Source organism: Narcine bancroftii, chromosome 4 (assembly GCF_036971445.1).
Source record: "Narcine bancroftii isolate sNarBan1 chromosome 4, sNarBan1.hap1, whole genome shotgun sequence".
NCBI classification, from domain to species: Eukaryota; Metazoa; Chordata; class Chondrichthyes; order Torpediniformes; family Narcinidae; genus Narcine; species Narcine bancroftii.
The window spans coordinates 99,992,375-100,007,986 of NC_091472.1; the positions used below are offsets into that span (position 1 = coordinate 99,992,375).

Below are 15,612 nucleotides of genomic sequence, written 5' to 3' on the forward strand. Positions count from 1 at the left end.
TTACTCCTCCAGCAGACACAAGCCCCACAGAGGCTCTACCAGCCATGATCCACCCTTGCTACACCTAAGGGACCAGAGACTGTGGCTGAGCCATGTGCTGCGACCAGACAGGCTGGCGCTCGACCTCAGAAATCCTGGAGACGGCACGCACTTCGGTCGCTGGCAGAGATGCTTTCTGAATTACATGCAGGGTGTTGAGGCATCGGATAAAGAGCTATTAATGCTGCTGTTAGCACAGCTGGGAGACCACCCTTACTCCCTTATACAGGATGCCAGGTCCTACCAAGTGACAATGAGCATTTTACAGAGGCATTACAGTAAGGGGCATAGCGAATTCTACTCCCAGTACAGACTCATGACCAGGTCACAACAAATAGGGGAGTCTGCCAGAAACATTATACTCTCTCTGAAAGACCTGGCGAGAGGATGCAACTTTAAAGCAGTATCACATCAGGAGTATGCGGAGGACCTTATTAGGGACAGAATTGTAGCGGGCATACGGTCCACTGAGATGAAACATCGATTGCTGGAGAAAGGAATGGTGGGGCTAGATGAGGCAGAGACTATTGCAGAAGCTTTAAAAAGCACCAGGAAAGAACTGGAGGAGTACTCACAGGAGGGGCTGGGACAAACCACACTGCTGGACTCTCTAGCCCCATGAAAAGAAAAGTATGCTGCCTCACAGGAATCCACAGCAGCAGCAACACACCTTGAGGGTCCCAAGTGCTTTTTCTGGGGACAAAGAAAGCACCCCAGAGCCATCTGCCCTGTCAGAGAAAGTGTCTGTTCTAACTGTGGAAAACGTGGGCATTATGCTGCAAAAGTCTGCAGAAGCCCCAAGGTCACAGCCAAGGCCCATTCACATGCTAATGAAAGGCGAGAAAGTTCTTTCTCCACAAACAGAAGAAGAATCCCATGTGCAGCCGGCCATCTTGGACAAATGCCTCAAAGCAGAGGGCACAGCACAGTCTTCAGGAGATATGATGCAGAGTACTATCGGATGGAATGACACGAAGGACACGTCAGACTTGCTTCCCTACACATGAATCAGGCGAGTGCACACAATTTTTCTGATGCCATTGTGTGCATCAAAATTAATGATGTGGGTAAATTGCTTAATAGATAGTGGAAGCACTGAAAGTTTTATTGACCAGGGGTTAGTCAACCGCCTTGCCCTCCCCACACGCCCGAGTGAGCACCAGATCCTGTTAGCAGCCAGCAGCCTTGCGGCTGAGGTAAAACAGTTTTGCAGGGTTACTCAAGAAATCCAGGGCACAAAATACGAAGGGTTCAAATTACTAGTACTCTCTCACCTCTGTGCCCCAGTACTATTGGGGTTAGATTTTCAGTGCCAGTTAGAAAGCATTACAATAGCTCACAACGGGCCTCACCCCCCACTACACCTTACGAGGAAGCAACACTGCAGCCTGTCTGTCCTGAACATAGAACCCCCTCCGCTGTTCACACACCTGACCCCAGAATGCACACCAATAGCCACAAAGAGCAGGAGGTACAGCCCGAGAGATGAGCCTTCATTAGGACAAGGTCTGCAGACTACTACAGGAGGGCATCATAGAGCAGAGCACAAGCCCCTGGAGATCCCAGGTGGTTGTAGTAAAGTCAAGAGAAAAACTGCGCATGGTAGTGGATTACAGCCAGACAATCAACAAATTTACACAACTAGATGCCTACTCCCTGCCATGCATAGCAGACATGGTCAAACATTACGAAGTATAAGGTGTTCTCCACCATAGACCTGAAGGCAACATACCACCAACTGCCCATTATAAACAGCGATCGCATTTACAAGGCATTTGAGGCAGATGGCAGGCTGTATCAATTTCTGCGACTCCCCTTCGGTGTCACCATTGGAGTGTCCCTGTTCCAGAGAGAAATGGACCAAATAATAGATGAGTTCCAACTGAAAGCGGTGTTCCCCTACTTAGACAATGTGACGATCTGTGGCCACACTCAGGAGGATCATGACACAAATTTAAAACGCTTCTTCCAGGCAGCCGAGGAAAGGAACCTAACATACAACAGGGACAAATCCATCTTTAGCGCCAGGAAGTTGCCAATCCTGGGCTACATAATGCAGAACAGGGAAATCAGCCCAGACCCAGCCTGTATCCGCCCTCTCCTAGACCTCCCAGTGCCACACACGCTGAAAGCACTAAAAAAGTGTTTGGGACTGTTTGCTTACTACACCCAATGGGTCCCCAACTACGCCGACAGGGCCCGCCCACTTATAAAAGGCTCAGTTTTCCCACTGTGCCCAGCAGCTACCAGAGCATTCAGGGACATTAGGGACCATATCGCTAAAGCTACCATGCAGTCCATAGATGAGTTGATCCCGTTTCAAGTAGAAACGGATGCATCCGATGTGGCTCTGACCGCCACCCTAAACCAAGACGGACGACTGGTGGCCTTTTTCTCGCGAACCCTGCAGGGGTCAGGGGTAAGGCACTCAGCAGTAGAGGAGGCCCTAGCCATTGTGGAAGCAGTAAGGCACTGGCGACATTATCTGGTTTGCAAACACTTCACCCTCATCATGGACCAATGGTCTGTGGCTTTTATGTTTGATAACCAGAACAGGGGGAGAATTAAGAATGACAAAATCCTGCACTGGCGATAGAATTGTTTACATTTAACTACGACATCTATACCGCCCCGGGAGACTCAACGAGCCCCCGGATGTGCTGTCCAAAGGCACTTGTGCCATCCTTAACCACACGTTCCAGTTGCAGAGCTTCCACAATGAGCTGGGCCAACTGGGGGTCACTTGACTGTTTCACTTCATTAAAACCCAAAACCTTCCATTTTCGGTAGAGGAAGTGAGGTCAGTGAACAAGAGCTGCCCCATCTGTGCGGAATGCAAACTGCAATTTTACCGGCCAGACAAAGCCACCCTGATAAAAGCTACCAAACCTTTTGAGTGCCTCTATTTCCTAAATGTAATAGATGAATATTCCCTTTTCCCCTTTGCAATCCCGTGTTCTGATGTATCAGCAGCCACTGTTATAAAATGCCTCCAACCCATCTTCAGCATATTTGGGTACCCGAACTACACACACACACAGACAGGGGTGCTGCATTCTTGAGCGCAGAAGTACAGCAGTACCCGCACGAGAGAGGGATTGCAACCAGCCGCACTACAAGTTACAATTCCGGGGGGAACGGACAAGTTGAAAGGGAAAATGCCACTATCTGGAAAATGGTCCTCTTGACCTTATAAGCAAAAGGCCTGCCTGTTACTAGATGGCAAGAAGTGTTGCCAGAAGTCCTACACACTATACGTTCTTTGTTGTGTACCGCCACTAACATGACCCCACATGACCGTATCTTTTCTTTCACAAGGAAAGCCACGATGGGCACAGTGCTGCCAAAATGGATGATGACATCGGGGGGACCTGTTCTCCTCCAGAAGCACTGCAGACCTCACAAAGTGGATCCGCTAATGGATCAAGTGGAGTTGAGGCACGCGAACCCTCAGTACGCCTTCATCACATTCCCAGATGGAAGAGAAGACTCAGTGGCCACCAGGGATCTTGCGCTGGCCGGATGTGTGAACAACGCGGAGGAAATACAGATGTCTATGGATCAACAAGGAGCACAGCAACAGTCACTAGAACAGTCATCCATCCACCCACCCCGGAAATTAGGACCCTGGGTACGCCCGCCCCACAAAATATCACCACCCTAGACTTGATGGCAGGACCTAACCCATACAAGAGGATCCCCAGCGCACACGGCCACATGGCCATCTAGTACTTCCCACTCCCACACCTCCACCAAGAAAGACCGAAAAGGCAGACCACACTCCCCACCCCTATACCACTACCGAGGAGGTCCAGAAGGCAACGGAAGCCACAAAAATTTTGGACTTATGAACTTACAAACAAGGGAAGAAGGGCGGGGGGGGGGGGGGCATAACAATTTTTTTAAGGGGGGGTGAATGTGGTGATATGTAATTACACCACTAGGTCACCAGGGGTCATCTCGGTGACCTTGTATATAAAGCAGTCCAGAGCTACAGTCTAGCCTTCCAGGTTCGTCTTGCAGAGAGACGAGACCTTTTAGTATACATATTAGTATATTAAAGCTGTCTTCTACTCCCACTGCTAGTGTGGTTATTGTCAGTATAAGTACTTAGTGGAGATGGAAGAGTGGACTATTGAACCGCAAAGGGAACAGTACCTTTTAAATGGGAGATTGTGGGAGGTGTGTCTGATTCTGTAAACTTGATGCAGACAGGGCAATTGGTGACTGCACCAATTCTGTGCTACCCCTGTGCGCAATTCCAACATCTGAAACTCCAGTGCGCATTGGCAAGGCACTGCACCAATGCCATGCTACTGTGCAGCATTATTTATCTTGGGCACAAATACATCCATCAGTGACATCAAATCTCCAACCTTGTCTGCTACTGTTTCACTAACAGCTTGTATTTTAAAGGACAACTTCCATTGCTGAAACATCATCTTGCGACAGAAAAAAATATTAAGACTTACCATCCAACGGTAAGGAGAAAATATCAGCGGTGGCTTGAATCAATTTTTTCACTGCCCTGTGAAGTTGCTTTCGAGCTTTTCTTGTAATTCCTGAAATATAGAAAACTAACTGTTAACCTCAATACCCTACTATGTAATTAGATCCTGGATTTCCTCACCTCTTGACCCCTATCAGTTAGGATTGGCGAAAACATCTGCACAATCTCCATCATACTGGAACATCACAGGGTTGCTGTGCACGTGTCAGCAACAAACCTGCCGATGATAATGGTCTCTATAAAAATCTGCGCTAAGTCAACAAACAAAAGATTGAAAGCTTGGCTGATTAGTGTACTAACAACACTCTCGCACACAATGTCACCAAAACCAAGGAGCTGATTGTAGACTTTAGAAAGGGAAAACTAGAGGTGTGCAATCCAGTGATCATTGAGGGATCAGATGTGGAGAGGGTGAGCAAATTTAAATTCCTGGGAGTCACCATCTCAGAGGACCTTTCCTGGATCGAACACACAAACATCATTGTGAGAAACATCTCAGCACCTCTACTTCCTCAGATTGCGGAGGTTTGGTATGACGTTAGAAACTCTAGCAAATTTTGGGACGTACACTGGAAGGAGAGGAGAGACTCAGGAGAGCTAGAGTGTCGGAACCGGCTTTGGTGAGTGCATTTAAAACAGCAGCGGAGCAGGGACTCAGACCATTGCAATTTCCGGACCATCATTGGAAGAGGAAGAACAAGGGATTTGGGAGAGCTGTGAAAGTCAGGAACCAGCTTTGGTGACTGTATTTAAAAAGGGAGCAGAGGGGAATGTTAGGGTTAAAAAGAACGATGATAGGTTGGACTGAGTACTACAGATAAGGGGCAGTGACAAATAAAATGAGGGGAAGCTGAAGCTGAGTGGCCAGTATATGAGTGGCTCAAGGTGGGAGTGGGACTTTGAGATTTTGGCTCAGGAGGCTTCGGCAAGCAGAGGCTGAGGACGAGCTTGTTTCCAGTAAGGTAAGATCTTTGTATTTAAACTAGGAATAGTTAATGAAGATAGCAGCTAAGGCAGTGGAATACTCTGAATGCAGCATGTGAGAAATCGGATGACTACACCTAGAAAAGGTGCATCGAGCTGTAGCTCCTGGGAGACAGAGTTAGGGAAATGGATGAACACTGGATCATTTGGGAGGCAGAGGCAGTGATAGAGAGGAGCTTAAAGGAAACAGTCACCCCCAAAAGTGAAGTGATTGTTACGAGGGAAGGGGAATAGGCAGATATTACAGTTAGAGGGTTTGAAATGTGTCTATTTCAACCCTAGGAATATTAGGAATAAAAGGGATGAACTTAGAACATGGATCAGTATGATCTTGTGGCCATTACAGAGATTTAGCAGGAGGAAGGGTAGAATTGGCTGATGCAGGTACTGGGGTTAAGGTGTTTTAAAAGAATAGGATGGGAGGTAAGGGGAGGGAGTAACATTACTGGTCACAGATAGTATTATAGCGATGGAAAGGGAGGAGGCTGCAGAGGGAGCATCTTCTGAGACAGTGTGCGTGGAAGTCAGAAACAGGAAGGGAGCAGTAACTGTACTAGGAGCAGTCAAATAGGCCCCTAAATAGCCCTTGGGACACTGAGGAGCAGATAAGTAGGCAGATTTTGGAATGGTGCAGGAAATACAGGGTTGTTGTTATGGGAGACTTCAACTTGCCTAATATTGACTGGCACTTACTGACTGCAAGAGGGATAGATTTGTCTGGTAATGTTCAAGAAGGATTCATGACACAGTATGTGGACCAGCTGACAAGAAGAGGCCATACACAATCTAATTCTGAGTAAGGAACCTGGTCAGGTGGTGGACCTTTTAGTGGGTGAGCATTTTGGTGAAGGTGACAACAACTGAATTTTAACATCACTATGGATAAGGATAAAAGCAGACAAAATAATGTGTTTAAATGGGGAAGGGCAAATTATGATAGGATGAGGGGGGAACTAGAGAGAGTAATTTGGAAAAAGATGTTCAAGGGTGAAAGCACAGAACTAATATGGAGGAAGTTTAGGGATCATTTGTGCTGGGTTCAGGATAGATTTGTCCTACTGGGACAAGGAAAAGATTGTCAGAAAACGGAACTGGGGAGATGAAACAGGTGATGCAGCTAGTCAAGAGGAAAAAGGAAGCATACATTAGATATAGGAAGCAGGAAACTGAAAAGGCTCATTAGAAGTATATGGTAACCAGGAAGGAGCTTGAAAAAGGACTTAGGAGAGCTCGAAGGGGCATGAGAAGGCCTTGGCATGTAAGATTAAAGGTGAAGAACAGAAGGATGACGAGAATGAAGTGGGGCTGCTAAAGGATAAAGGAGGCAATGTATGCCTGGATGTGGAGGAGATTGGGGAGGTCCTAAATGAATACTGCTTCAGAATTCACAAGAGAAAAGGACCTTGATCAGGGAGAGGGTCAGAATAGAACAACCTTGTGTCCTGAACAATGTTGAAATTAAGGAAGAGGAAGTGTTGGATATTCTTAAAAACATTAAGATTGATAAGTCCCCAGGGCCGGATGTGATATCCCCCAGGTTGCTGTAGGAAGTGAGGGAAGAGATAGCTGGGGCAGTGGCTATGATCTTTGAGCCCCATTTGGCCACAGGGGAGGTGTCAAAGGATTGGAGAATAGCAAATGTAGCCCCCTTGTTCAAAAAAAAGGTAATAGGAAGAATCCTAGGAATTATATAGACCAGTGAGTCTTACTTCAGTGGTGTGCAAACTATTGGAGAGGATTCTTAAGGATAGGATCTATGAGCATTTAGATAAGATAGTCAGCATGGCTTTGTGAAGGGTTGGTTGTGCATCACCACCCTGAGTTTTTTGAGGAGCTAACAAAAGAAATTGATGAGGGTAGGGCAGTAGATATGGTCTATATTGATTTCAGGAAAGTATTTGTCAAGGTCCCCATGAGACATGTTCAGAATGTCATGAAGCATTGCTATATGGGAGGAGTCACGTGATGGAGTAGTGGCCGGACGGTGAACTCCAGCCCTCTCCAGAAAAGTCGGAAAAAACAAAGGAAAACACAAAGGCACAAAAATAAAAATTAAAGAAAAGTGAGTATAAAGGTGGAAAGAAGATGGCGACGAAAAAAGAAAAATTGAAATCAACGTTAAGAAGAGAGGAAGAGAAGACAACAGAAGAAGAAGGAGAAGGCCTTACCTGTTCGAAGAGGCCCACGGTGGAGAGAGAAACCCGCTCCCTCAGGTTGGTAGAAAGTGGACTACAAAAATGGCTCGCTGAGCCGAGTAAAAGTGCGCAACCACGCATGCAAAAGAACACACTGACGGGAGGGGTGACCAGCTGGGGAGTCGATCTCCACAGCCGGCAATGACAGCTGCAGAACACCTGCAGCAAGAGGAGAACACAGAAGACAACGAAAACAAGAAAGAAGAGAAGAAAAGGGCAACAAAGAAACAACAGATGGCCAACCCAGAGGAAGAAGAAGAGGAAGAGGAAGAGTACAGTGAAATAGAAGAAGGGAAAGGCAAGATAAAGGATATACTTTCTCTTATTAAAGAATACATGGAGTCATTTAAAGAATGGCAAGTGCAAGAATTTAATGATTTAAGAAGAAGAATAAACAATACAGAAGAGAAAATGAATAAAATAGATATGGCCTTAACAGAAATGGGAAAGAGAATGGACAAGATGGAAGAGCGGGAAGCAGCAGTAGAAATGGAGGTAGAGGACTTAAAAAAGAAATTAGAGGAATCTAATAAAAAAGTTATAGAGACACAAGAACTGTTAGCTCAGAAAATAGATATAATGGAAAATTATAACAGAAGAAATAACATAAAGATAGTGGGCCTTAAAGAAAATGAAGAAGGCAAGAATATGAGAGAGTTTATAAAAGATTGGATCCCCAGGATCCTAGGATGTCCAGAACTACAGCAATAAATGGAAATAGAAAGGGCACATAGAGCATTGGCCTTTAAACCACAACTACAACAAAAGCCAAGATCTATTTTAGTAAAATTCCTAAGATATACTACAAGAGAAAAGGTACTGGAGAAAACAATGGAAAAAGTAAGAGAGGACAACAAGCCACTGGAGTACAAAGGGCGAAAAATCTTCATTTATCCAGATATAAGTTTTGAACTCCTGAAGAAGAGAAAGGAGTTCAATACATCGAAAACGATCTGATGGAAAAAAAAACTATTCTCGGATCCAGAGGAAGTAAGGAAATTTGTAGAACAACTACAAAACAACCAGAGAGATGAAGATATGTAATAAGAGTAAAAATGACCACGATTTATATGTATGTGGGTAAAGAGGTATATGTGTGTATATGTATAATATGCATACATGAATGTATCCGTATTTAGAGGAAAATATAGATAGTATAGACAAGAATTAATAAGGGAAGGAAATGGAATAGAGGGAATAAGGAGGGAACTAAAAGAGTGACCTTTGTTACATATGAAAAGTGAAATCTTTTCTGGGGGGGCTGGGTGGGGAGGAGTTGCGGTCACTGCAAAATCAGCTGACGCTTGCGAGTGAATTCGCAAATCCAAATGGAGAGGGGAGATGTGGTTGTCCGACAAGGGATAAAGGACAACTCAGGAGGGGAAGGGGAGATTGGGGCTAAAGAAGTTTTAAATAGGAGAATAAGGAAAATGTTTGATGTTTTAGGAATGTTGTCTTATAAAGGGTTTAAAACAAGAAAACAGAAATGGATAAGGAGGAAAGGTAATGATGGAGAAACGGAAAGGAAAGATAAACAAAGTATAAAATGGCTACGTTGAACTATATGACTTTAAATATTAATGGAATACATAACCAAATTAAAAGGAAGAAACTGCTAAATTTACTGAAAAAAGAAAAAATTGATATAGCATTTGTGCAAGAAACACACTTAACTGAATTGGAGCACAAGAAATTAAAGAGAGATTGGGTAGGACACGTAATAGCAGCATCGTAAAATTCAAAAGCAAGAGGAGTAGCTATATTAATTAGTAAAAATGTACCATTTAAAATAGAAGAGGAAATAATAGATCCAGCAGGGAGATATGTAATGATAAAATGTCAGATATATTCGTAGTTTTGGAATCTACTCAATGTATATTCACCTAACGAAGAAGATCAAAAGTTTATGCAAGATATCTTTTTGAAGGTAGCAGATACGCAAGGGAACATATTAATAGGAGGGGATTTCAACCTGCATTTGGATTCAAATATGGACAAAACTGGGAAAAAAATTAACAGAAAGAACAAAGTAACCAAATTTATAATTAAATCAATGGAAGAAATGCAACTTTTGGATATATGGAGGAAACAACACCCAAAAGAAAAGCAATATTCATATTACTCGGCTAGACATAAAACATACTCAAGAATAGACCTATTTTTGTTATCAGCTAGTATGCAAGATAGAGTAAGAAAAACAGAATATAAAGCTAGAATACTATCGGACCATTCACCCTTAATATTGACAGTAAAGTTAGAGGACATCCCTCCAAGAATGTACAGATGGAGATTAAACCCCATGTTATTTAAAAGGCAGGATTTTAGAGAATTTATTGAAAAACAAATTAAAATGTATTTTGAAATAAATACGGAATCAGTGGAAGATAAGTTTATACTATGGGATGCAATGAAAGCATTCATTAGAGGGCAAATAATAAGTTGTGTAACCAAGATGAAGAAGGACTATAATCAGGAAACAGAGCAGTTGGAAAGGGAAATAGTAAATATAGAAAAAGAATTAGCAATGAAGAAAGATACAACTAAAAGAAGAGAATTGGCGGATAAAAAAATAAAATATGAAACACTACAAACATATAAGGTGGAGAAGAATATAATGAAGACAAAACAGAAATATTATGAACTAAGTGAAAAAACGCACAAAATCCTAGCATGGCAGCTTAAGACAGAACAAGCTAAGAAAATGGTATTGGCATCAAGGAAAAAAGACAAACAAATTACATATAATCCAAAAGAAATTAAGGAAAACTTTAGAGAATTCTATGAACAATTATACCGAACTGAAAACGAAGGGAAAGAAGGGAAAATAGATGAATTTCTGACTAAAATTGAACTACCAAAACTACAAATAGAGGAACAAAATAAATTAACAGAGCCATTTGGAATAGTAGAAATACAAGAGATAATAAAAAAAATTACCAAATAATAAGACATCAGGAGAGGATGGATTCCCAATAGAATTCTACAAAACATTTAAAGACTTATTAATTCCGCCCCTCCTGGAAGTAATCAACCAGATTGATAAAACACAAAGCTTACCAGATTCATGTAAAACAGCAATAATTACAGTAATACTAAAGCAAGGGAAAGATCCACTCTCACCAGCGTCATATAGACCAATATCTTTACTTAACACAGATTATAAGATAATAGCTAAACTATTAGCAAACAGATTAGCAGAGTATGTACCGAAAATGGTAAATTTAGACCAAACTGGATTTATCAAAAAAAGACGCACAACAGACAATATTTGTAAATTTATTAACTTAATTCATGCAGTAGAAGGGAATAAAGCACCTACAGTAGCAGTTGCTTTAGACGCAGAGAAGGCCTTTGACAGAGTAGAATGGAATTATTTGTTCAAAGTATTGCAAAAATTCAGTTTACCGGAGAAGTATATTAATTGGATTAAAGCATTATATAAGGGACCGTTAGCGAAAGTGACAGTAAATGGACATGTATCAAAGCAATTTAACTTAAGCAGCTCAACGCGGCAGGGATGCCCACTATCACCTTTATTGTTTGCGTTAGCTATAGAACCACTAGCAGAATTGATAAGAATAGATAATAATATAAAAGGAATAAAAATAAAAGACAAGGAATATAAAATCAGTCTATTTGCGGATGATGTTATAGTGTACTTAACAGAACCAGAACTATCAATAAAAGAATTATATAAGAAATTGAAGGAATATGGAGAAGTGTCGGGTTACAAGATAAACGTAAATAAAAGTGAAGCAATGCCTATGAATAATGCGGATTTCTCAAAATTTAAGAAGGAATCACCATTTAGATGGCAAATGCAAGCAATAAGATACCTAGGTGTACAAATAAACAAAAATCTCGGCCAACTATATAAACTCAATTATTATCCACTAATGAAAAAATTACAGGACGATTTAGAGCATTGGAAAGATTTACCACTAACACTAATAGGAAGGATAAACTGTATTAAAATGAACATTTTTCCAAGGATATTATACTTATTTCAGGCATTGCCAATACAACTGACAGAGAAATTCTTCAAGGAGTTAAAGAAAATAATAAGGAAATTTTTATGGAGAGGGGGGAAACCGAGGATAGCACTAGATAAATTAACAGAATGGTATAAACAAGGAGGCTTAAACTGGGCATGATCAAAGTTGTGCTTTTTAGAGTTCCTTTTCTTCTAATTTTTTTGCATGGTTGCATTTAGAAAAAGTAACTCAAGGACTGCTGGACTAGTATCAATTCATATTAGCAATTTATAAAGACTACACTGAGCATACTAATATCCACCTTTTAAGCATTTTGCAGGATTGGAAATGGATTAAAGATGCACATAGGAGCGAAACAGGATACTATCATGATGGATGTCATGTGATGTGGGGTTCTCCTGAAAAACTATTTATAAAGTACCTTAAAAGTAATGTACCTCGCATGAAAACAAATTTAAACAAACTTTGAATATATCCGCTTGCTGACAAACATGGGGAAAAGAAGAAGAGAATAAAAGAGAAAGAAAATCAGGGCTGGCTTTACTGTACAACGTAAAGAAGACAAGAAGAAATGGACGACAAGCCCTGAGCTGATTCGAGAGCCGGGGACAAGCACTTCAGCTGCCCCGGAGACAGGTGAGCAGCCTCCGCTGCTGCAACGAAGTGCGCCGCACCCGGTGAAACGGGATGATGGCGCTGAAGAGAAAGAAACTTGAAGTCAATCAGGTCTATCCAAATCAGCGTCAGAGTCGGATAGCTCTTCTTCTGACAGTGACCAGGGAGATGATGTAGAATCAGAACCAACCATACACAAGGAAGTGAGTAATGTGGATACATCGGTCTGCCCTCATCGCACATGAACTCCTCAGACTCGACATCGACATAACCGCTCTCAGTGAAGTCCGCCTTGCAGATGTAGGCAGCCTCCAAGAACGCGGCACAGGCTACACACTCTACTGGTCTGGTAAGCCTATAGATGAACGACGCCTATCTGGTGTAGGCTTCATGGTCAAGAACTCCATTGCCTCCAAACTCGAAAACCTCCCGACAGGCCACTCGGACCGGATCATGACCATGCGACTCCCCCTTCAAAACAAGCGTCGCATCACCCTCATCAGTGTCTATGCTCCAACCCTCCAGGCGGAACAAGCAGAAAAGGACAAGTTCTACACTGATCTGCGCAACCTCATTCAACGCACCCCTACAGCTGACAAGGTTGTCATCCTTGGCGACTTCAACGCTCGCGTTGACTCAGAAACCTGGTCAGGAGTCCTGGGCAAGCATGGTGTCGGCAAGTGCAATGACAACGGGCGCCTCCTGTTGGAGCTCTGCGCAGAACAGCGGCTTGTCATTACAAACACCCTTTTTCAGCAGAGGGACAGCCTGAAGACTACCTGGATGCATCCCCGATCCAAACACTGGCACCTCCTGGACTACGTCCTGGTGCGAGAAAGAGACAAACAAGATGTGCTTCACACCAGAGTCATGCCCAGCGCGGAATGCCACACTGACCACCGGCTGGTTCGCTGCAAGCTCAACCTTCACTTCAAGCCAAAGTCCAGGAACAGTAAAGCCCCCAGAAAGAGGTTCAATGTTGGAAACCTGCAGTCAGTCGAAGTGAGAGGAAACTTCCAGGCAAACCTCAAAGCAAAGTTCGAGGATGCAATCAGCCTCACGGACTCGTCCCCTGAAACCTTCTGGGATCAGCTGAAGACTACCATACTGCAATCCATTGAAGAGGTACTGGGCTTCTCCTCCAGGAAAAACAAGGTCTGGTTCGACGAAAACAACCAGGAAATCCAGGAGCTGCTGGCAAAGAAGCAAGCTGCCCACCAGGCTCACCTTGCAAAGCCGTCCTGGCCAGAGAAGAAACAAGCCTTCCATCGCGCATGCAGCCATCTTCAGCGCAAACTCCGGGAGATCCAAAATGAGTGGTGGACTAGCCTCGCCAAACGAACCCAGCTCAGTGCGGACATTGGCGACTTCAGGGGTTTTTACGAGGCTCTAAAGGCTGTGTACGGCCCCTCACCCCAGGTCCAAAGCCCGCTGCGCAGCTCAGATGGCAAAGTCCTCCTCAGCGACAAGATCTCCATCCTCAACCGATGGTCAGAACACTTCCAATCTCTTTTCAGTGCCAACCGCTCAGTCCAAGATTCCGCCCTGCTCCAGCTCCCTCAACAGCCCCTAAGGCTAGAGCTGGATGAGGTCCTCACCCGGGAAGAGACATATAAGGCAATTGAACAACTGAAAAGTGGCAAAGCAGCAGGTATGGATGGAATCCCCCCAGAGGTCTGGAAGGCTGGCGGCAAAACTCTGCATGCCAAACTGCATGAGTTTTTCAAGCTCTGCTGGGACCAAGAAAAGCTGCCTCAGGACCTTCGTGATGCCATCATCAGACTGCTCAAACTACAGGGGAATCACGCTGCTCTCCATTGCAGGCAAAACCTTTGCTAGGATTCTCCTAAATAGAATAATACCTAGTGTCGCCGAGAATGTTCTCCCAGAATCACAGTGCGGCTTTCGTGCAAACAGAGGAACTACTGACATGGTTTTTGCCCTCAGACAGCACCAAGAAAAGTGCAGAGAACAAAACAAAGGGCTCTACATTACCTTTGTTGACCTCACCAAAGCCTTCGACACCGTGAGTAGGAAAGGGCTTTGGCAAATACTAGAGCGCCTCGGATGCCCCCCAAAGTTCCTCAACATGGTTATTCAACTGCATGAAAACTAACAACGTCGGGTCAGATACAGCAATGAGCTCTCTGAACCCTTCTCCATTAACAATAGTGTGAAGCAAGGCTGCGTTCGTGCACCAACCCTCTTTTCAATCTTCTTCAGCATGATGCTGAAACAAGCCATGAAAGACCTCAAAAATGAAGACACTGTTTACATCCGGTACCGCACGGATGGCAGTCTCTTCAATCTTAGGTGCCTGCAAGCTCACACCAAAACACAAGAGCAACTTGTCCGTGAACTACTCTTTGCAGACGATGCCACTTTAGTTGCCCATTCAGAGCCAGCTCTTCAGCGCTTGACGTCCTGTTTTGCGGAAACTGCCAAAATGTTTGGCCTGGAAGTCAGCCTGAAGAAAACTGAGGTCCTCCATCAACCAGCTCCCCACCATGACTACCAGCCCCCCCACATCTCCATCGGGCATACAAAACTCAAAACGGTCAACCAGTTTACCTATCTCGGCTGCACCATTTCATCAGATGCAAGGATCGACAACGAGATAGACAACAGACTCGCCAAGGCAAATAGGACCTTTGGGAGACTACACAAAAGAGTCTGGAAAAACAACCAACTGAAAAACCTCACAAAGATTAGCATATACAGAGCCATTGTCATACCCACACTCCTGTTCGGCTCCGAATCATGGATCCTCTACCGGCATCACCTACAGCTCCTAGAACGCTTCCACCAGCGTTGTCTCCGCTCCATCCTCAACATTCATTGGAGCGACTTCATCCCTAACATCGAAGTACTCGAGATGGCAGAGGCCGACAGCATCAAATCCACGCTGCTGAAGATCCAACTGCGCTGGGTAGGTCACGTCTCCAAAATGGAGGACCATCGCCTTCCCAAGATCGTGTTATATGGCGAGCTCTCCACTGGCCACCGTGACAGTTGTGCACCAAAGAAAAGGTACAAGGACTGCCTAAAGAAATCTCTTGATGCCTGCCCCATTGACCACCGCCAGTGGGCTGATATCGCCTCAAACCGTGCATCTTGGCGCCTCGCAGTTCGGCGGGCAGCAACCTCCTTTGAAGAAGACCGCAGAGCCCACCTCACTGACAAAAGAGGAAAAACCCAACACCCAACCCCAACCAACCAATTTTCCCTTGCAACCGTGTCTGCCTGTCCCGCATTGGACTTGTCAGCCACAAAC

The 15,612-nt window shown here is 44.1% G+C and overlaps 1 protein-coding gene across 3 annotated transcripts in view; it reads right to left on the reverse strand.

The window, feature by feature from the left end:
• Positions 1-15,612, reverse strand: part of serac1 (serine active site containing 1) — a 180,249-nt gene that overhangs the window by 120,496 nt on the left and 44,141 nt on the right. For all 3 annotated transcript variants that reach the window (XM_069932195.1, XM_069932194.1, XM_069932193.1), the window contains exon 4: positions 4,512-4,601. In XM_069932195.1, coding sequence (XP_069788296.1) covers positions 4,512-4,601 — 90 coding nt within the window. The remainder of the gene's footprint in view (positions 1-4,511; positions 4,602-15,612) is intronic.